General features: G+C 41.3%; 1 protein-coding gene across 1 annotated transcript in view; it reads right to left on the bottom strand.

Annotated features, from left to right (window-relative positions):
* Nucleotides 1-23,426, bottom strand: part of gabrr2a (gamma-aminobutyric acid type A receptor subunit rho2a) — a 69,544-nt gene that overhangs the window by 21,090 nt on the left and 25,028 nt on the right. Inside the window, exons 3-4 of the mRNA XM_084014049.1 lie at nucleotides 18,352-18,419; nucleotides 12,164-12,387 (exon numbers count right to left, since the gene is read on the bottom strand). Of these exons, the coding sequence (XP_083870175.1) occupies nucleotides 12,164-12,387; nucleotides 18,352-18,419 (292 nt within the window). The remainder of the gene's footprint in view (nucleotides 1-12,163; nucleotides 12,388-18,351; nucleotides 18,420-23,426) is intronic.

Below are 23,426 nucleotides of genomic sequence, written 5' to 3'. Positions count from 1 at the left end.
ATAGGGAGCGCTGTAGTGTTCATCATTGTTGACTGACGACTATATGGTTGGCAGAAACCAAATATGTAATATCTGTATGATATATCTGTATATCATTAGACATTTATTAAATCACCGGAGTGCCTGACCTAAAAATCAAACTACTTCTTGACCAACTGTACAGGAATAATCATATTTAGGAAGTAATGATATCATTTGGATGAGACAATGGAAGTTTATAATTCACATGTTTAAATGCAGGCTTTCTGACAGTGTTATCATCTCCCCTTAAAATCCTTGTCTTTCTCAAAGCCCTCACATCCTCCCGCTCTGTTGTTCGATCTGCTGTCTGGAAAAAAAGTCTGAAACAGAATGTGAGGAAGACTTTCATCAGCGGACAGTAAACCAGTTGTGTCCTAATCCATTTAATTCCATTTTTATTCAATACTTGAATTGAATTCATGGTCACATTGATGTAGTGTACTGGTTGCTTTTGAGTGAGGATCTTACAGGTTGGTATGATTTATGGGGAGGCTCTGATTAAACTCAGACAGAAATAGGACTCATATATTTCTCAAGGGAGAAAAGATTCCATGTCATGGATTTGGAGATGTTGAGTTGAGCTGAATGACAAACAAAAGTTCAAACATTGCCTCTATTTTCCTTATTGTGTCCCCTGCTGCATTATGCAGAGGCAAATGTATAGACATTTTTTGGATTGGTAGTGAGTAGGAGCATTGTCACATGTGAGCAGCAAAATCACAAAAGACTTTGGGTCATCTGGACGTCATCAGTTTATCATTCAATCCTTTTAGATTTTTTTGTGAACTTTTCAGATTTGTGAATTCATTCTTGAGCCAAAATCATGTTCTGTGAGGTAACAGTGACATTAAAGCATTCCTGAGATGTCAAGCATCAATAAATGGATGGATGTGAGATCGCAATGACCTTCCATCACCCAAAATCAAATATGTCGGTCCTGGAGTTAAATTGGACGTTTTGTGCCAAACTTGAAGAAATTCCCCCCAGGTGTTGCTTATATATCACAGTCATGAGAATGGGACTGACGCATGGACGGACAGAAGGACAACCCATGAACATAATGCCTCAGTCACAGCTGCTGACTGGCATGGAGGCATAAAAATCAGAAATTAATACGTTTACCAGATCTCTGTAGCCAGCTCGTCATCTCTACTGCAGGCAAGAGGCTCCAGGCTGCATTAGCATAACAGACACAAACTAGAAAAGTAATTTCTGAAGAGATGAGTGATGTGAACCATCGGAACCAAACAAATTAATCTTCGTCTCATCAGACCATAGGACATGGTTCCAGTAATGCATGTGCTTTGTTGACATGTCTTCAGCAAACTGTTTGCGGGCTTTCTTGTGTACCGTCTTCAGAAGAGGCTTCCTCCTGGGGTGGCGGCCATGCACACCAATTTGATGTAGAGTGCGGCGTATGGTCTGAGCACTAACAGGCTGACCCCCCACCTCTTCAATCTCTGCAGCAATGCTGACAGCACTCCTGCGACGATCTTTCAAAGAAAGCATTTGGATGTGACGCTCAGCACGTGCGCTCAGCTTCTTTGGACGACCAACCCGAGGCCTGTTCTGAGTCGACCCTGCTCTTTTAAAACACTGGATGATCTTAGCCACTGTGCTGCAGCTCAGTTTCAGGGTGTTGGCAATCTTCTTGTAGCCTTGGCCATCTTCATGTAGCGCAACAATACGTCTTTTAAGATCCTCAGAGAGTTCTTTGCCATGTGGTGCCATGTTGGAACTTTCAGTGACCAGTATGAGAGAGTGTGAGAGCTGCACTACAAATTTGAACACACCTGCTCCCTATGCACACCTGGACCTAGTAACACTAACGAATCACATGACATTTTGGAGGGAAAATGACAAGCAGTACTCAATTTGGACATTTAGGGGTGTAGTTTCTTAGGGGTGTCCTCACTTTTGTTGCCAGGGGTTTAGATATTAATGGCTATATTTTGAGTTATTTTGAGGGGAAAATAAATTAACTCTGTTATATAAGCTGCACACAGACTACTTTTCATTGTGTCAAAGTGTCATTTTGTCAGTGTTGTCCCATGAAAAGATATACTTAAATATCTGCAGAAATGCGAGGGGTGTACTCACTTTTGTGATACACTGTATATGAATGCCTTTGAACATTTGAATAATAGTATTATTCCCCGTTTACATTAAGTTCATTTCCACGGTTTTTATACAGTTGGGGGTGACAGTTGGGGACATTTATTATTTTAAAAAAGCCTGTTATCTCCTGTTAACATACAGTGAGTGTCAGGGTCTTCAATTTTGAAACCAAAGTATCATCCTGAGCTTTCTGATACACTAACTCTATGGATGCTTTTATTTTGAAGAGGTGGGGGAGAGAAAGAGGGAGAGACACAATCAGACTGTCTGATGTCCAGAAATAAGTATGAAAGGGTGTGATAGGAAAAGGCTCCTTTTTCGAGAATGTCCAAGACCTGTGTGTGTGTTTATGTCCCAGTCCACAGCCGCAATCTTCGGAGGCTTCATTTGAAGACCGAATGTGTCACAGCAGCTGAGACAAGGCTTTCCCATTTCAAAGACTCCTTCAAATGCAGCCCAGAAATGCGGCCTTCTTCTTTCCTACAAAGGATCCAACTGATGGATCTCTCGCAGCCCAACTTATCCCAAGATTCATTGTACGCCAACGACGCCATAATTTTAAACACAAGCGGCTCAGCAGCGGGAGATACATGAGAATACATTCTCACCTGAAATATATCATGAAGAATATCCATCATAGTGTAAAATAAAAAAAATAAACTAGGATGTCTGGCTCCATTTTAATCAGATAGTGCTACGTCTTCTAAACAGTTTCTTGTCAACTGCAACTGGTTGGCGACATGACCGGTGAAGGTGGGGCAAACAGTTAATCCTCCGTAGACTAGACCATCTCATTTCTGAGACCGCCTTTATGGTCTTCAAAGGATGCTACCGTACGTACGTAGACCACGAAGGCTGAGTCCTCCGAAGAATGGGCCTGCTGAATTGGGACACAACTGCTGAAACATGCATACACAAACATCATCAGAATTTGGAGACTATCAGGCAAAGAACAAATTCCTATCAGACCTCATTCTTGACGAATAACCTACCTATGGAGCAACAGATAGTGTCACCCAAACAGCCAGGAGCCAGAGAACAGGATATTACTGATGCAGTTTCAAAATCTATTTGAGATCACCCCTCAGTGGCCACTGTCGTTGCACACATCGGATTAAACAATGCACATTCACTACAGTCTGAGAAACTCAAAAAGGACTTCCGCCTTGTGGTGCAAGGAACAGCTAAACAAAGTCATCTCCAGCCCTCTCCCCCTCCTTGCTACTGCAACAACAAAAACGTCAATTATGTGGACAATTTTACTTCTTGTTATAAAAGAACTGAGCTTTTTGAACCTGACCGCCATCATCCTATCACCGGGGGTCTTCCTCACTACCTATAAACATCACCTGATGAGAGATAGAGGTAACAATGGCCAACTCAGACTGCACAATTATCGAACTAAATTGTTATTCCACAGCAACAGACAATATTCTCCAAAAGCCTGACCCTGCCACAAAAATATGTGGCCTTGCTAAATATAAGGTCTCTGGCAGACAAATCCTTTTTTATTAAAGATTTTATTATAGCTCATAAACTTTTTTTTTTAACAGAGTAGTGGTTGGATGAGAACAAAAGGGAAGCAGCTCTTATTGAGTCAGCACCCCCTAAATTGAAATTTCTGGATGTAGTTAGAGCAGGAAGAAGAGGAGATAGAATAGCTGTTATATTCATTATTATGTTCTTGTGCAAGTAATTATCATTTGACACACACAACTCCTTTGACTATCTCCCAGTGACACTAAGTAGCTGTGCTGCTAAACTATGGAATTTCTCTAAGCCACCAAAATATTCAGCCACCATGACTTTGCAGATCTGATTTCCAGTATTGTACTTGACTTTGACTGTGTAATTGTTAGTTGGGATTTTAATATTCATGTTGATAACCCGGCCCTGTGATAGACTGGCGACCTGTCCAGGGTGTACCCTGCCTTCGCCCAATGACAGCTGGGATTGGCTCCAGCCCCCCTGCGACCCTGAATACAGGATAAGCGGTAGACAATGGATGGATGGATGGATGTTGATAACCCAAAAGATATGAATGCTCAAGAGTTTCCTTTTAACCTTGAAAACTTTGGTTCTCTGTCAGCATCTAAAAGAGCCTACTCATAACAAAGGCCACATACCGCACCTGGTTATATCCAAAGGTCTTAGCTGCTCCAATGTCATGGTCTATCATGCTGCCTTATCTGGTCACGTCTGTGTTTTGTTTGATATGACTGTCATAGTGGAAACTCACAGCACTAGGTCTGAAACAGTCATAAAAACGATACAGTAAATCAACACAGTTGCGTGGCATTCTCTCCATTATATCTCCATCCAATCTCCTTCAAAATCGCACCAGCAAGGAGAGAAAAATTAGATATCTTCTGCCAAAATGTGATTGATGACACACAGGGTCACACACACACAGACACACACACACACACACACACACACACAAACACACTTCTCCAAGCAATATAAATAAATAATAAATAATATTAATTCACCTCGTATCAGCGAGGGAGCAGAACAGGAGCAAAGCAGCAGCAGGATGAATCAAATGTGTTATTTATTCCTTTAATCCTTGAAACAGTTTTTTTTTAAAGTTTGTTGTATAATTCTTTACACGGAGGGGCTTAGAATGCACAAGAAACCTTTTCCAACATTTCAGTACAAAGAAATACAAAAAATATCATCTTTCTTGCTCGCAACTCCAAATGGTGTGATGGTTTCTGTTACTCAGACATCTGGTCAATCAATGTTGCACACCTCTAATCATGCAAGGATACAAGGTCATAGTGTCTGGGATGACACATTGGGCCCTAGTTTCGTGGCGCAGCGCAGGGCGGCACAAGGTGATGGAGCCGGCGTAATGCAAGTTTCGACCCGCGCAGCCTTGCGCACAGTCAGTTTGTCAGTTTGGTGGATCGCCTGCGCCAAGATGGGTGTGGCGGCGCAGCAGGTGGAGGCGTCATAGATTCAGCTTGGCGTAGCAGAAGTTTCGTGGCAAAAAGCCTCGCCGAGACTTCGCCGAAAGCTCGCCAGCTCCAACCTGGTCTACTCTCGGCACAAGGCGCAAGGCGCAAATAAAGTCCGTTCATTCAATGCGAATCACAGCTGGCGGAGTGGAAGTTTGGCTGACGGCGCGCAGTGCGCACACGTCACTGAGACCTCACAGGCAGGTTTCCATAGTTCCAGGCACATTTAAATGCAATAAATAATCACAACAAACACTATTTAATGCAACTACAGCGTGTGATGCGCGTGGTGGGAGCGGCGGCGCTGCTTCTGTCATCGGGTTGTAAAGTGACGGAACTTGCACTGAACCTCCCCTAACGCATTAAAGGTGAGGAGAGGAGCTCATTTGATTGGTGAAGATCTGAATCGGCTGTGTTAATCCCAGTCCACGCCTCGTCTCCCACTCACGCCTTCTTCTCCTCCCTCTTTCCCACTTGCGCGGGTGGGAGTGACTGCGCGAGCCTGCGCGGGGCTGCGCAGGGCGGGCTGCGCGAGGCTGCGCAGGGCGGGCTGCGCGAGGCTGCGCGAGGCTGCGTGGTGCACGAAACTTGCAAAGTCCAGGCGGACACACCCCGTCGGCGTGGCGCAGGTGCGCTGAGAGCTGACTGCGCCTGGTCTACGAAACTAGGGCCCATTGACTTCTCTCGTTCTTAATCATCCACAATTTCCCCAAAGCCATAGGTTTTGATACAGAACTCAGACATCTAAAAGAAGGCCTACACAAAGGTGACTTTCCTCACCATTACAGCCCAGCGGAGCACTTTAACTATGTGGGCTCCTATCCGCCTCCAGAAACACACAGCATAGATTAAAATGTCAGAAAATTAAAAGGCGAGAATGTGATGCTTGGCTTCCAAGGGCCATGATTTGATTTAAAAACAGAGGCTGTTCACCTGCATGCTCAAAGTTCCGAAAGAAATTAATCTCTGAGGCTGAAGCGTTGATCCTTTCAGTTGCACTACTACTGCTTCAATGCAGTTTTCCATTGGTTAGATTTGGTATCACACTGCTATACAGCATTCTCTGAACCATGGTGAGAAAAGGCTGTTTCTATCTGCTTTGTACCAACTCAGGTTTAACACATTGACAAATACCACATTTGAAGAACTGCATGCCGTCTGTCCGGAAAACAATGTCGCCAATGCAAACTTTGCCTATCCCATTGAAACAGAAGTAGCAACCGGTCTCACGAACCGCTGCTCACGACTCACTCACCAACCGAGAGCCGCGGCACGAATCAGACCAAGCAACAACCGTTCCCATGAACCACTATGACTCAGTACTCCTTGCTGCGGTGACTCAGACTGTAGTAAGAATCGGTCTCATCCACCATTGCGAGGTTTTAATCCAGTAAATGAAGCAGCGAAAATTACTTTGTAATACATGAGTCAACTTTATATTTATAGCACATTTAAAAACAACGGTTTTACCAAAGGGACGAATAAACTGATATGAAGCTAAGAATTGAACTGTTGGTGGCAGATGAGATGATTTTAATCCAAGTTTTGGTGGTGGATATGACATTTTAATGCACAGTCAAGTCAAATTATGTCAGATTTGTTGTATAGCATATTAAATAACATCAGGAGGGACTAAAACCGGAGACCGAATCAAACGACCGGTTCTTCAAAGAGAGAGCGACCGGACCGACTCGCAAGTCAGTCGTCCTATCTCTAGTCTCAACAGTTTTTGGGGTAAGTTTCTACAGCAAACTAACTTATGTCACACCTTCCTCATTCGAAACCAGAAGATTTTTTGAAGAACTTTTTCTCCGGGCAGTACCATGTCAGCTACTTTGCACTCCTCAACGATCAGGTGGCTACGGTGCAGAGGCAATACACAGATTGGTATGTAGTACAACATCATCAACATCTTTATTGCTGCCTTCATCACGACTGATGGGCACCCGACTGTGCGGCTTCATGGAGAGGGTGATAGATCCCGAAAGAATTCCCTATTACGACACGCATAGTAGAATCTGAGTTGTCAGAGAGGGAAAAACAATGCTTCCAACAGGTAACTACTTGCTGACAGAAAAACTGAGCGGGGACACTATTCATAAATTCATAGATGTCAGACCTAAAAGCTCCGCTTGTCGAAAGTGTCAAAGTGGGGATGCATGTCAAGGGAATGAAACAGACCGATGAAAGTTGCAGATAAATCAACTTTGAAAGTGTGAAACTACTTGTGGAGGGTCACATTCAAAATCGAGATAGCAGCAACCTTATCTGAATGCTTCAGTGAACCATTGCTGAAAAATATTTCATTTGGATCAGAGTGCAGAGTAGCGTACTACAAAATACCCCTTTTGGTAGTTATTGATCCTCTGGTTAAACCATTTTGTTTCTGTGCATTTGAAAAAAAAAAAAGTTTGATTTGATAATTGATTTTTATCCGAGATCGCAAGTGGTTGCAGGGCAACGTGGGTCTGGAAAAATATTTTTTATCAAACATGTTTTGTAAAATCCTGAGGATGTTCTGAATATTGTACCTGCTAATACTGTACTAATTTACACTTATTTTCAACCGTTGTACACAGAACTACAAAATAAAAAGAAATCATCACTTCTTTTGATGATGAGGTTCCGTTTCCTCCTGATCAAACACACTTGGTTATTTAAACAATCTAATATTTCAAGCTTCTGATCATCCTGAGATTGTAAGGAGGTTTGAAACAGTACAGACATCATAGAAATATGAGCGCCGTCATGTTCACACAATGTTTTTCATTGGAGTAAACTCTGTCGCACCATCAGTCTGAATATAAATTATTTGGTGTTATTTTAAGAACCCAAAGATAAATTACAGATTAATATACATTATTAGCTCAATATTCCCCTCAAGCAAGGACTATTTTTTTAGAAAGTTTAGAAGATGCTACCAGACAGCCTCTTTCCACATTATTGTTGGATGTAACTCACAATTCACCCAGATCACTTCAGCCTGTGTTCAGACCTACATTTTAGAACTCACATTAAATAAATAACAAACGCAACCTTTTACCACCTTAAAACATATTGTGAGGATCAAACTTGCTGTAAAAACATGATCCAAATAAACTTGTACATGTTTTTATTTCTAACAGGCTTGATTATCGCAATGGACGATTCACAGATCTGTCTAAGACAGCAATCAGACCGCTGATCCACAATGCGACTGCCATGTTGGAACAAGGATCAGAAAGGCTCGGCATATAATTCCAGTTCTCAGATCACTAGATTGGCTACCAGTTCTTTACAGAGTTAACTTCATAATGATATTGCCTGTCCATTAATCACTCAACGGTGATGTCCTAGATATTTGTCAGATCTCCTGACCCAGTACGAATGTCTCTCTCACATCGGCTGCTTCTTGATTGCTGTCTGTTCCAGAGTTAAAAACTAAACACGCTAAAGCTGCCTGTCGTGTCTATGTTACTGAAATAACGAACAAATTGCCAGAAGAGCTAAGACGGGACATGCAGACTACTTTTAAAGCTAAAGACTTACCCATTAAGTATTGCTTTTAATTCATTTAATTTCAAGTCAAATGTATTTGTAATTTTGTTACGATGTTTTTATTCTGTGTGATTTGTATTGTTTTTTTTTATTTCATGCACTTTTGTTTGCTTTATTTTAATGTTGTTGTTTTTTTATTATTATTTTTTTACATTTTTTCATGTGTAATCTTTGAAGCAGATTGGGTTTCCTTTGGGTATGAAATATCCTATATAAATACATGTACCCTGCCTTTGAAGATGTCTCTACATGTGCTTTAGCCAGCCGCTTTGGAACAGAACTGCACTGGATGATGTATCTGGGCTGACACTCTCATCCAGTGATAAACTGTAGGTGGGAAACTGTTTTCTAAGTCTCAGTGAAATTACCACTTTACAGACACAAGGTCTCTGCACTTGATCTGCGCCAGCATATAAACAGGGCCCTCAGAGGCAAACATTATTCTGTGTCAACAATGCTTTCTAATGAAACTATTTCAATGACAAGAAATGACAAGCATTGAGTGTTTTCTTTAGAATGGTATTCTTTAGAAAGCTCCTGAAGGTACACTTGTACAGGTACATATGGAATTCATTTAGCAGCTCTTTCCGGCAGTATGGCCCACCCCATCATTCATAATAATAAGGGCCTCAAAAGCTTGTTTTCCTGACTGATATGATATGAAACCCACATCATAATGAAACCTCCATCATCTTATTTGCTCTAAATCATGGTGGATTTGGACAGGTTTTAATATTTGATGTGTGGTGTCTTTGGGCGCACTCACACTAGGCAATCCATAATGTGCCAAAGCACGTTTGATCCCCAAAGTCCTGTTTGTTTGATGAGTGTGAGTGCTCCATACCGGTACACTTCCTTGGCCCTGGCACGGTTGAAACGGGTGTGCTTTGGCACAATATGGGGCATCTGGCCCTAGTATGAGTGCACCCTTAGACTGTCAACTGTCAATCTGTTCTTTGTTTTAAAAGCTCATACACGTGGTTTGGCATTTATTACACATCTATTACAATCGATACAATACATCACAGCTTAGCTAGGATTCAGGTTGTTGAATCTTTTTTTTATTTATTTTTTTGCTCATGGATCATCCTCTGATTTTGTTGATTATTCTCTTTAGGAATATAATAAAATCAACAAAATGATTGGCAGGGATACATGTGACTATCGCTTAGCTGTGTTTTCAGAATGATGGATGAAGCTGTTTGTTGTGTGTAGGTATGCCACTGTCCAAATTACTGAAACGTGGCGGAGGGGATCGATGGGCACACAGATATGGTTTCTTAGCCTGATTGCTTTTCATGGTTGTAAATAGAACTCTCAGCCCTGATTACATCCCCCCCCCCCCCCTCCCTCCCATTGCAGCAATCAAGAGAGAGAGAGATGCAAGCCGCAGACAGCTGTTTCTATGTGCCTAGCGCAGCTGATTTGACAGAATCATTCATCAATTCAAAATATATGTACTTCTCATGTAAATGCTCTGATTAATCTTTGATTGTCAAACGGACGAATGGTCCTGGTAATTTGGATAGTGCAACTTTGTCCAGAAGGTGATTTATTCACACACAGTAAGGAGATTGACCGAAAGCACATGAGTTATTTTGAAGTTTGTATTCACAGTATTGTCATATACTCAGAAGTCACATACCAATCACAATCGTCTTGGGGGCGCAAAGCCCAGGACGCAGCAGCAGTAACACTCGGATAGCACAGGCATGGATTTTAATTTTGGACAGACCAGCATGTTCACTGTTTCAAGCCTGGTTTCACACCGACAACAAGCACTGTCAATGAGCTGGGGCCTCATTTATAAAACTGTGCGTAGGAAACTTACTAAAAGTGTACGTACGCCCAAAAGCCAAAGTTTGCGTGCGCCAAAAAAAAATCAGATTTATAAAACTGTGCAAGCTGTACGCAACGTTCCCTTTATAAATCACAGGATCACCTACAAGTGTGCGTACCTGAATCCCGCCCTGTACACGCCCACATTTTACTATATTAATGAGCTGACATGCAATCGTTTCCGTGTGGTGAATCACAGCGACAGGTCAGAAAAATAGCGAAGACACGTAACTTTTCAGAAACGGAGAAAGAGACACTTGTTGGGGAGGTGGAGGCCCGGAAAATAATTTAATTTAGTGGCCACAGCAGCGGGATCACGAATAAAAAGACGCAGTGCGAGTGGCAACAACACGTCAGTGGGACGAAGCAGACAGTGATCTGAAGGTAAATGACATCTTTCCGCTCCTAACATGGATTTAATGTATTGCTAGAGTATTTGAGGAAGTTTGATTTTGATGTGACTTTGACGGGGATTGTGTCCGAAAAGGAGGGAGACACAGACGCGACTGAGACCAGAGGGATAAGGGTGAACAGATTTTAAAATTTTATTGTATATAAAACAAAACGTTAAATAGCCCGGGTCCGGCGCAAAGCAGCAGCGCATCCCGGACGCATGGCACATCAAGCGGTCGGGTGCTCACTGATGCCGTCCTGCAACTTCAGCGAGACACAATCACCGCCATCAACAACGTTGCAGATGAGCTACGGCAAACGCGCAATGTGATTAATAAAATAATACGTTTAAAATGAACATTGTTGTCTTCCTTATCTTACAAATGCAGCATGACATCCTCACGGATTCTTGCGCCCTGTTGGCCCCCTCCAGTCGGGCAGGGGGCCGAGGCTCATCATGCTGGGGACTCTACCACCTTTGCCGGGTGGTAGAGTCTGCCTCCTGAAGTTCGGTAAAGTTGCGCTCTCCACGCTCCACGACTGAGCGCGCACGAGCGTGGCACTCATTATATCGCGTTTCCTCTGCGCTCTGGTGGTTTAAAAACGAGGATAAAGTGTAACAAGTATACGATGGCTTAATGGCTGTATGTATGTGTGTTGATGACATGCATAGTAAATAAGGAGAATATTTAGTTATTCCCGCTGTGTTCTGCAGTGATCTAATGGAGGGTATTTATTGTATCATGTATTACATGCAGTCGGGCCGTCTCCTCCTCCTCCTGCGGTGACGGCGCTGATTCAATATTTCAAGATTATTTTGATTTAAAATACAGGTTGGATTTTAAAAGAAGGTGTTTATGAAGTTCATCATGATAACGCGAATCTAACGTATGATATGGAGTGAAATTAAATGTGTGCGAGTCATCAAAACTATAATAGTTGTTCTCACGTTTACTTCCTACAATCTGACATCTGTAGGATCACTGATTCCCTTCCAGTCTCCAGAATGTGCGTACCGGTACGCATGCCTCAGAGTTTGCTTACGGGTACGCACACTTTCCCGTCAAGTTTAGTTTTTATAGATCACAACCTTTGCGTGGAAAGTGGCGTACGCACCTTTCCAGCCCCGTTTTGTGTGTACGCAAGCTTTATAAATGAGGCCCCTGGTCATGATATTATCAAAATTATGGCTGATTGAAAATAGGCTCTGGTATTTTGTGAAAATGTGTGATTAGCCACCAACAGAAAACATTTCTGCAGATAAACAAGTCGGAAGGTGACATTCTACAGACCTCAAGCTGTACAGGACATGTCCATCAGGAAAGACACGCAGCATGATATTATCCGTGGTGGTGTCATGGATGAAGGACCTCTTAGAGTGGACGAAGAAGACATCAGGGACCCAGATTTTCTTCACCAGACGCCCATCAAACGTCATGCTCTTGTTGGTGCTGCTGGTGAATGACAGGCGCTCATCCTTCCAGTAGTGCCTCAGGTACAGAGTCATGGTGAAGTCCTGGTGGAATTGAAGGAAAGCACGTTCATTAGTCTACACCCCATACAACACGTTCTCACTCTCAACCCATCAAATATGGCAGCTTGGTCAATTTCCATTCGATGTGCACACATTTTTCCTTTCAAAATAAACTTCCATTTTCAGAGAAAACCACTTGGTTAAGTTAAGGCAACAAAGCTACTTGGTTAGCTTTAAGAAAAGATTGTTGTTTGGGTTAAAATATGTAATAATTGTTATGAAGTTAAAGGAGGTAAATTCGCTATCCAGCGCATTAATATATGGAGGCTAAGTCCCACCCCTTCAAGTGGACGTTATGTAGTTATGTTGTGTACAGCATGATGTATCTTAAAATAAGTCAATGTTGACTTTTGGTTTGGCATGGGACTCAAACACTGTTGGCTGTACGCCCTGTTCTTTTAGACCTGACCTCCACCCCACATCATCTTTATTGCTCTTTGTACTACATCACCTGCTTTGTTGGGAATAAGAACGGCTGTCCTGAAAAAATGTTTTAGTCTGTGAACATGGCATTTTGTCAACCCATTGATGTAAAGACACATTGAAATAATACAAAAAATAATGCTCATGTTCTGTGTACAGAGACACAAATTGTCAATCACATTTCAACTGGAATTATTGTTGAAGCCTGCAGCATGTTAGGTTTAGGCAAGAAAAATACTGACTTTGGAACAGTCTCAAACACTGGTCTTGTGGTTGAATGTCCTGTGTTTTTGGATGTGCTCTAACTCCTGTTTTAGTGGGTCACTATCAGGAATCAATATCTTTCTTTAGATAGCTAACATTAGATGACATTAGTAAGCTAATGATCATATCAGACCAAAAGACTGTCGCAGCAAAACTGTATTGATTGAGCAACTTATGAATTCAACTACAGTTACCATACAGTACCCATTTCTTACTTAAATAGTATGACTAATTTAAATGTATAATATCAGTAAATGTATGTGTAGAATTTAAAGGGGAGATATATCATGCACATTTTGTTTGTACGCTTTAATATTCAAAAAACATTCTATTTTTCTCATACTATCTGTCTGAACATATCTGTCTTCATCCTCTGAGTGAAACGCTTCGGGCCCTAGTTTCGTGGCGCAGGGCGGTGCAGGGTGGCGGAGCCGGCGCAATGCAAGTTTCGACCCGCGCAGCCTTGCGCACCGTCAAGTTTGGCAGTTTGGTGGATCGCCTGCGCCAAGATGGGTGTGGCGGCGCAGCAGGGGGAGGCGTCACAGATTCAGCTTGGCGTAGCGGAAGTTTCGTGGCAAAAAGCCTCGCCGAGACTGCGCTGAAAGCTCGCCAGCTCCAACCTGGTCTACTTTCGGCGCAAGGCGCAAATAAAGTCCATTCATTCAATGCGAATCACAGCTGGCGGAGTGGAAGTTTGGCTGACGGCGCGCAGTGCGTACACGTCACCGAGACCTCACAGGCAGGTTTCCACAGTTCCAGGCACATTTAAATGCAATAAATAATCTCAACAAACACTATTTAATGCAACTAATTGAATCAACACGTGCATGTATATCTATATAGATTGTCCCGTCACATCTGACGTCAGATCAAAGGCGGATGGCACGCGTAACGGAAACTCAGCCTCTCGGACCAAAACATCTCCCTCTCTCTCTCCTGTTTTTTATAATATGGGCATTGTTATTATAATGATACGCGCGCACAGCGCGTGATGCGCGTGGTGGGAGCGGCGGCGCTGCTTCTGTCATCGGGTTGTCAAGTGACGGAACTTGCACTGAACCTCCCCTAACGCATTAAAGGAGAGGAGAGGAGCTCATTTGATTGGTGAAGATCTGAATCGGCTGTATTAATCCCAGTCCACGCCTCGTCTCCTCCTCGTCTCCCACTCACGCCTTCTTCTCCTCCCTCTTTCCCACTTGCGCCGGTGGGCGAGATTGGAGGTGTGCCTGCGCGAGCCTGCGCGGTGCACGAAACTTGCAAAGTCCAGGCGGACACACCCCGTCGGCGCGGCGCAGGTGCGCTGAAAGCTGACTGCGCCTGGTCTACGAAACTAGGGCCCTTCGTTTTAATGCCCGACTCTTGAGGCTCCCTCCAGAGAAACTGAGTGTGCTTTGGCATTGTTCAGCATTTCCATTCATCCACATCTTTGCTGTTTCCGTCTTCTCAGCGTCTTACCTCACCGCGTGTCAACGGCACAGAGTTTAATGCGACTTCTACCAGTAAATGTGACATTTTATTAATGTACTAACATTCAACACCTTCTCACACCAATGAGCCAAATAACTCAGCTTCAGTGCTATAAAAAGTTTCAAACTATGACGCTCTATGTTCCCCTCTAGTGTCATGTTTGCATGTGTGAGTGACAGTTGTGTCTTTTCAAAAATAAACTTGTCTTCACGGGTAGTTAGCTTTAGACAAAATTACCATTGCGTTAGATTTAGGAAAAACACATTAACTTCACTGACTAATGACTCACGTGACTATAGTCGCTAATGATTGACCTGACAAAATGTCATCATTGTCTAATAGTTTTGCATGGAACATTAACAGCAGTCACCTGAGTGGAGGTCCTGTGTTTTGTAACCCGTACATCTCCCCTCGCTCCTTCCCGCCAGGGTCATGCTGAAAAATTGCCATTGGAGTTTTGTAGCCTGTGCAGGGCTCTACAACAGCTACAAACGAACCAAAAGACATTAAACTATGAAAAAAGCTGAGAAACCAAATGTAAATATTGACCAAAGACTCTTGGCGTACTTTCACACCTGTATTTGGGTTAATTTGATCCAGTCCCATAGACTGTATATAAGAAAAGTCATGGTAACACCACGTGTTGCTTTGTGGACTACAGTTTTGAAGCCTTGAGTTTTTTGGCCATCACCATCTTGGATTTTTGCAACCAGTATACAGAAGTAACCATATTTGGACTGCAGAGGAGCGACGGATGGATCTGATGACAGAGCAGCACGCAGTAGTCACGCTCTAAAGCATACCCTGGATTTATGGTCAATTGAACTCTAAAAGTGAGCTTAATTTACTAAACAATCATGCTGTATATTGAAGAAGACTTGAAATTAGCGATTGAGACCACAGACTACTGTCTATAATGTTTACTGTGATAATAAATCAAGTGAGAAGTAGGGTTATTCTCTCATAGACTTCCATGCAATCAGACAACCAGATGGTCAGAAGAGAGAATGCAGTTTCTAAGGCACTTCAGCTTTGGCTTCACTTTTCAGAACCAGAGGTTGCTGCCTGGTTCATGCTGACTTTTTACGAATGAACCAAGAAGCGTAAACATGAAGTTATACAGACTGAAAGACATCTCATGGATTGGACACTGTTGGTGATTGTTATCCTACAACATCAGGACCCACGTGAGAAAATTAAATTCCAGAAGTTTATGAATCGCTTTAATGCTTCTGATGTGCATGGTTTTTGGCTTCACAAAAAGCTCAAGAAGAAACCTCCGACTAAAAGCATTATTAGTATTATTAGACTGCATTTTGACAGCATGCCATAAATATTAACTAACAGGCAGAAAGAGTAATGATTAAGGGCTCATTACTGTGGGATCACTGTCTACACTTTTTAATGGACTTAATGAACTGCCAAAGTGCAGAGAGTCTGTTGCATGTACAGCAGTTTTTTGCCGATTAAATCAGGGGAAATACCCTGACCAGCCCACACCAACTATACGTATTGATTTGCGAACTTTTACAGATCAATTATCGATTCCTGAACAGATTTCACGATCAGCAGATGGGTTTTTTATTTATTTATTTAGTTAAACTTTTGAAATCATGCTACAATCACATATCTGCCATCTTAAATCCTGTGGTTGGTTTGTTTGATTTCACGCCACGAACAAACCGCAGAGTTCAGACTTTTTTTTGGTTCGCATCAGGATTTGATTGACAGCTTTCACACCAGCCCAAAGGAACCCAAGGTTGGTTTTAATAAAGTAGAAAGCACCACCAAGCAAGCATAGAACAGTAGCTAACAGTAACCCTGCACTGACAAGACAGGAGCTGGACAACTATAGGGAAATGTGGCTGCTGTGTGGACCAAAAAACTGGCCACTGTTTAACTGTTTTGGGGCCTCAGTTGTCAACATTTAATTAGATTTCCTCACTTTCTTGTCTCCCTCCCCACTGACTTTATGTTGTGACAAATGACAGCTTCTCAAGAGACAAATATTGAATCCAGCTATTCAAAGCTCAACAGCATTTTACATCCTTGGGCTCAAAAACTGCAGAGTACCTTTTCCATTAAAAACAACAACACTGTTTTTAGTTACATGCCGTTGAAGTCAGTTCAAGGTAGATAATGCAATTAACTGAAAATATCTGCAGATCATTTTCCCCTTCATTGCACTGGACCAAACTTTATAGATGTATGTTTGTGTATTGCATATAATCATGGAACAAGTTGTGTTTGATGTTTTCCAGACTTGCAATTTTCACACATTACAGAAGATTAACCAATTAATTTACTATTGGCTGTGACAACCTGTACATGCAGATACTTTCCAACATATTCAGCATTCTGTCAGAAACCTCGGCATGTTTTTAAATTACAGCCTCAACTTTAATTACATGAGGTCAACCAATCTTTGGCCTACATCAAAGGAATACTGCCAGAGTCCCTTCAATTTTGCACTCAAACTGACTCTAGCATCAAACCACATACGCTTGTGTTTTCTTTAACAGGCATAAACCAACAAAAAAACTCAGGGGCTGAAAATTGCAGAGACAACCTGTTCTCACAGCTGGAGCGTCAAATAATGCAGCTTGGTCGGTGCTCCATCTGACACAGAGTGTTTTTGACACACCCAGACTGCGGCATTATGGGTAGATAAATTGATGCAGTGTGAGGAGGGAGAAAGTACACACTTGCAGTGGACGGGTCGCACCAACACAGAACTTTCATCCTGACATAAAGCTTTTTAGCATTTAAAGTTGAATTGACTGTATACATGTCAGTATGAATAAGTATGTACTGCATATACTGTATATGATTATGTGCTCTACGGCATACTATTTAAGTCATTGTTATCATTAAACAAATTGTCTTCATATTTCATTGTTGTTCTGGCTACCTGCTATTTTACTGATAATAATTTAATATACATAAATATATTACATTATATTATAACTTTCTTTTTTTCCATATTATACCCAGTGACTACAATTGCAAATTAGTGTATTGCTAACTCACAGCTGCACACCACCCCTGTCAAATTAAAATCAATCAATAAAAAACATATTATGGTGAAATTACAAAAGAAAATTGTGTGAATTGTGGTTAAAATCCGTAAGAAACTGAAGTATTAGAGATAGTTGCTGTTTCTTGGTGTCAGCTAACATGTGAGTCTATGCAGCAGTTGGTTGGTTTAGTTAAAGTTTTTTTTAAATAATTGAATGCTCCCCTCCAATCTAACAGCTTGCTCCCACACTTTAGCTCCTAACATTCACTCCAATACACACCAATGTTAAAATGTGAGGAAGACATCTTTGCGAAGCTTCAAAGAAAGTTTGAAGTTAAATGTTGAATAACAGTGTGAAAGTGTGTGAAAGATGTGGAACATTTTAATGTTTGACTGGAATTTCTATGTGAATGTATAAATGAGTAGATAGCAGTTGAAAAGGAATGGATTTATATCAAGTTTGAAGACTCATCCATTCATTTGAATGGGGAAAACTTTGAATAAAAAAACAGGCAGAAGAATAATAAATGGAATGTTAATGCGCTTCCTAAAGAAATTGTGGTGTGAATGCCTGATGCTGAAAAGCTGACGCCATGATGAATTTCTGGTTTGAATGCAAAGAAAATTTAGTAGAAAGTGGAAAAGGTTGGAATGGGTTTAATTGGTATTAATTCACTTTCAATGACATTCATACTAAGAGAGTATAAAAGATGTGGAAAGTTGCACTTAAAAAAAAAAGAAAAAAGCTGGCAGTAAACTGCATGATTTCTTACCATATCAACCTCAGAGATGCTGTCCAAACTCTCCACCTGAACGTCCACTCCTACAGGGATGGCAGGACCTGCCAAACAAAACAACATCATCAGCGAGCATAAATGGGAAAGAACCCTGCAGGCGGTGCTGCCCAGATGCTTTATGGGAGAATTATCTGAAGTTTCTCGTTGGGCTGTCTTCCTTCAGAATTGAGTGTTTTAGACTCCCAGTTTCCTTCTACAATGACTATCTGATATTGTGTTGCATTCTGCATTTTCCATGAAACGATCGGTTTGAGTGCCTTCCCCTCCCTCCCAAAAAGCTCAGTCTGTTCACAGGAAACTTAAGAGTTTAAGCTTGTAACATGTATACAGTTGCGTTTCAAAATAAACTTCTAACGTCCTTACTAAACTCCTTTACTTTACAACCTTTAGCTTTTAAGCTTACTTAAACAACAAAACTACTTGGTTAGTCTTCACAACTACACGTAGCGTCTTTTTCAGAAGACAAAAATCTTTTTTCAGTTCCTAATGATACGGGTGATGTGTCTGCCTCCAGGAAAAATGATGCCCAGAAGCATCTTTTATCTGGGGATTCATTAAGTCTTTCAAGCTGAAAAGCTCAACTTTTCAGTAAAGTGCTGGAGGCGTAACAAAGACGCAGGATCAAGCCGAGCAAACACTTATGTTGCTGTTGAATGTTGGACTTGTATTGCCGTTCCTGTTCATCTTCATTTTGTTCTGACTTTACAGTTTTTTAGATTGAGCCTTGAAAACCTTGTCCTTACAAAATATAAAGCAAGCATCCTCCGATGCTCATGGTGAAAAAAACGTCAGACAAATTAGTCCAAACCGCTGATAAAAACCAAAAGGGTAATGATAATCTACAATACAACAGTTAGATGTTGTAAAGATATTGTCACACTTGGATGAAGTGTTCCCCCATGACCTGAGAATGCTTTTCCAACAGAAAAGGGCGCAATGTCAAACCCTCAATGTTGACTTCTGGTTTAACACGGGGTACAAACAGCGGTCCTATTTGACTCATACATCCTCCCCTCCCATCACAAGCAGTTTATACAATTTACTACAATGTAATACTGACATACATGGGTTTACATTGGAGTTAGAGGAAAGCCCGGTGTATACAGACATACAGACCAAGCGTTGGTACAGTATTTGACAAGTTGGAAGTGCAAACAGGTTGACTTGACCCGACTCTCTCATTCCTTTCCTGCAGCCACTTTTGGTGCCAATGTCTGACACCTCCTAGCTGCCTAGTCCTTATCTAAAGCAATGTAAAGTCGCTGCATCTCATCATTTCCCCAATGATAGAATACAAAACTATTGATCCAGAGGGGAAAATCCTGAATATTTCCTGAATCAGATTGTGAGCTGAATTATGTTTTTATTTTGTAGCTTAGCTAGCAGCATGGATGGCGATGTCTGTCCTTCCATCCAATACTTGGGTCCAGAACAAATCTCATGAATTTTTTCTGGATATTCATGTTTCCCACAAGACTAGTCCTCATGTATTTGGGGACCCGATGACCTTCTCTCCAGTGCTACCATATAATGGTGTACGGTATCACAGCAACTATTTACAGTGGAAATTCATGGTCATTGAGGATGCATTCTCATATTTTTGTCAGCCCTCTAACATTTCCTCTAGTACTACCATTAGGATAAAATATCTATCTATCCATAAGAAATAGCAAGTTTAAATTATCAAGGAGTTTATTGATCATATTCATGCTGCCCAGGGGATGAACTCCTTCAATTTTGAGCACCCCTATACTTTCTGCTAAAACCAAAAACACCCAACTGGAAAAAAGAATGCAACTTTACAGAAAGCAAACTAAAATCCATGATTAAAAATCATAAGCATATTCAAACTTTAATTTCTCACAGCGAACAGAGTTGTAAAAAAGCTTCAGGCTAAACAAAAATAATTAAATAACTGTGATATCTTAAGTGATATGTCGCTAGGTTAGTAACTTTCCATCAGATATTGAAGTCAAGCATCACGAAAATCTTTCGACTTGAGAATAGAGGGGGAAATTACTTGCTCAATTCTGAAGTCAGTCAGGGACCATCTTAAAAGTGCGAGCATCCATTATTCATTCCCCCCTGTACCCTTAACAGTTCCACAGCTTTTTACAATCAGTTTAGACGTACTTTTTATCTTTTTGGATGTGGGGTATGTGAATTTCTCCCTGTGATTTAATAATGTGAGTTTCGGGCGAGCCAACTACAGTGACTGGAATTAAATGTAATAAAAAAAAAAAGAAAAGCATTGCTGACACCAATTTTATTTTGTTCCATGTGAACTCATGGTGACACTTGGCCCATTTTCTCAGTGTGATTTAACTTTTTTGAAGTCCAGAATTGGGAGCTGTCTCACTGAAGAGGGATCACAACACATTAGGCAAATCCACAGGAAGTGGAAAAAAAATCTGTACCCTGATTAAGGGTTATAATAATGGAAAAGAGGAAATTCCAGCAACTCCTGTTGCAATGATGTATGATTGAACAACTTTAATTTTTCAGAGATGTGTTACCGTGCTGAAAGTGCTGCTGGTACATCTTTTTTTGCATGGTTGAGTTCATACACATTCAATTTGAGGTTTGAATTAAACCGTCTCAAGCCTTCACAGTACATTAACTATATCTATAAGAAGAACAGCGTTCTATTGGCTGCATCTCATTCCGCTTTAGTGCAAGTGGATTATTGTAATATATAGTTTTACCATCTCTGTCATGACCTCCGACCACCACATAAGGATAACAGCATTACATGTGACCCTCTCACATATCGCCAGGCAGGCATATATACACACTACGTAGACTGAGCGAAAGTGGAAGGAAGATTTACAGGCGATTTGAACCACTTTGCATCACTTATCTATACAGTCTGTGTAATCCAAAAGAGATTAGCAGAGACGCTAAATGGTAGATTACAGTCATCAAAGCTCTTCAGATGATGGAATCTCTGTGTTCAGGATTATTTTTCACTTACTGGGACAATGCCATCAAGTGTGTTGCACTTCTTGTCACATTAGACGTAAAGGTCATCTGCTCTAACTGAAGTGATGTTCAAATGGCTCAATATAAATTCAATCATTTAGGGAGCTCAGAGCAGGACGATATCAGAGGGTCTGGAATTCAGGTAAAAAGAAAAAAATCAATACAGCATAGTATTGTAATATTTGCGTGGCAATATTGTATTGATACACTGATGCCATGTATCAATCTTTTATTAGATAAACTATCAATAATTAAAATACATTTGAAACTCTCTTTTTTTTGTGGTGTGTTCATGGTTAAAGTCAGCAGGATTGGCAGGAAGTTAGTCTATTTGCTAGACTGACAAAACCACTGAAATAAAAATACTGAAGTGGGAAGGGGCGGAGTGATAACTGTATCTTATCAGATAAAACGGATAAACGGTTACCAGCTCTGGATAAGTGGAAGCAAATGGATGCATAGTAATAATACCATGAGCATAGTTTATCATCCTATCTCAATAACCTTCAGAAAAAGAACAGAGGCTCTTCATCAACCAACAAAGGCCACATACTCAGTCATCTAGAACTAATCGCAAGACAAGATGCCCCTGGATAGCTCGGTTTCAGCTCAGCAGGTGACAACAATGGATCAATCACATTGTAAAGTTTATTTATTCATGCTATTAAGAGTATCATATTGCATTGCTGCTTAAAAAAATATTGGGAAAGTAAAGGCTCAGTAAGTCTGTCAGGTGGGTATGTTGAGGGGAAACCAGGGCCGTTTTTAGAAATAGGAGATAAAGGCGGTATCCTAGGGGGGCATCAGTTAAATGGGGGACAAAGAGGAGGAAGATGTTTTTTTCTTATTATTTCAACCTTTAAAAATGTCTGTGCACATTACATTTTCAAACTAGAAAGATGCACTCAGTAGATTGCACATCCCTGCTTGTGTGTCTGCAACAACCACTGCTGTATTGTGTGATTGAATGAATACAACCTACAATTGGCTGACATCCTGTCTAGACACCATGAGCTATAAAGCATCTTAAAGCACAATTCATTCAAACTCAAAGTCAAGCAACAATTTATGCAGACACTTGGCTTGAAGTCATGATATAAGACACGTACTACAATCTTGCTAAAACAAACTCCAACTCACTTAGCAGTTGCTGCATTGCAGAGATGTAGAGCAGTATGTGTAATTGGAGCTGTTAGTCAAACAAACCATAAAACTTTCCCCCCATTGTGTCTGAGCCAGTCACCACAATCATGAGGTCTTTGGGCTTGCAGCCATAACTGGGCACTAAAAATATTATGAATTATGCAGATTCCATATAGAGAAAGTCATTGAGTCTTTGAATCACTAGATTAAACTGCTGGCTATCACTAACTGTGTTACCTACGTGGTTATTTTCCTCCCTATGTAAGGATCATGCATCATCAACTATGTGGTTACCTACAGTATATTCCATGAAAATATCATATCGTATTATCAAAACCACCATAAGACTCATCAACTCGATACTGTAACTTGATCATGATAACATTTATAATCTACACCCTCAAAATGAAAGTGGAAGTAACTAGCCAATCTACAGGCTCAATTGGGCCAATCAAGGCTTTTTTTATGAATATGGCCTTGTTATTGTAATAGTTTCAAGAAAAGACAGTGAGCAACAGTGAGAGCAATGTGAGTGGTTTCAAAAACTATTTCAGGGATATATTGCAGGTGAACTACTCCTCTAGGGTGCTATTGTCTTGATCTGTGTTTTTGTCATGTTCTGTTTCCTTGGTTTTGATTTCCTGTTTTATTTTGTCCTCAGTGTGATTTCCTGTCTCGTACTTCCTGGTCCTTGTTGTTTCCGCTGTCTTGACTCCCCCACCCTCTCGTGTTGATTACCATGCCTGCCCTGATGTGTTTCACCTGTTCCTCGTCAGCTCCCTGTCTCCCTGTGTATATAGTCTGTGTGTTTCCCCTGTTTCATTGTTGATTCATTGTCGATGTTGCTGTCGCTGTTTGTCACTCCCTGTCTTCTGCACCACGTCATGTCATCATGTCCATGGATCCTGCCTCCCGTGTCCCTTCGT

The sequence above is a fragment of the Eutrigla gurnardus genome (genome assembly GCF_963514095.1).
Source record: "Eutrigla gurnardus genome assembly, chromosome: 7".
Taxonomy (NCBI): Eukaryota; Metazoa; Chordata; class Actinopteri; order Perciformes; family Triglidae; genus Eutrigla; species Eutrigla gurnardus.
The sequence above is the reverse complement of the archived record's forward strand: the minus strand, read 5'-3'. Positions and strand labels throughout refer to the sequence as shown.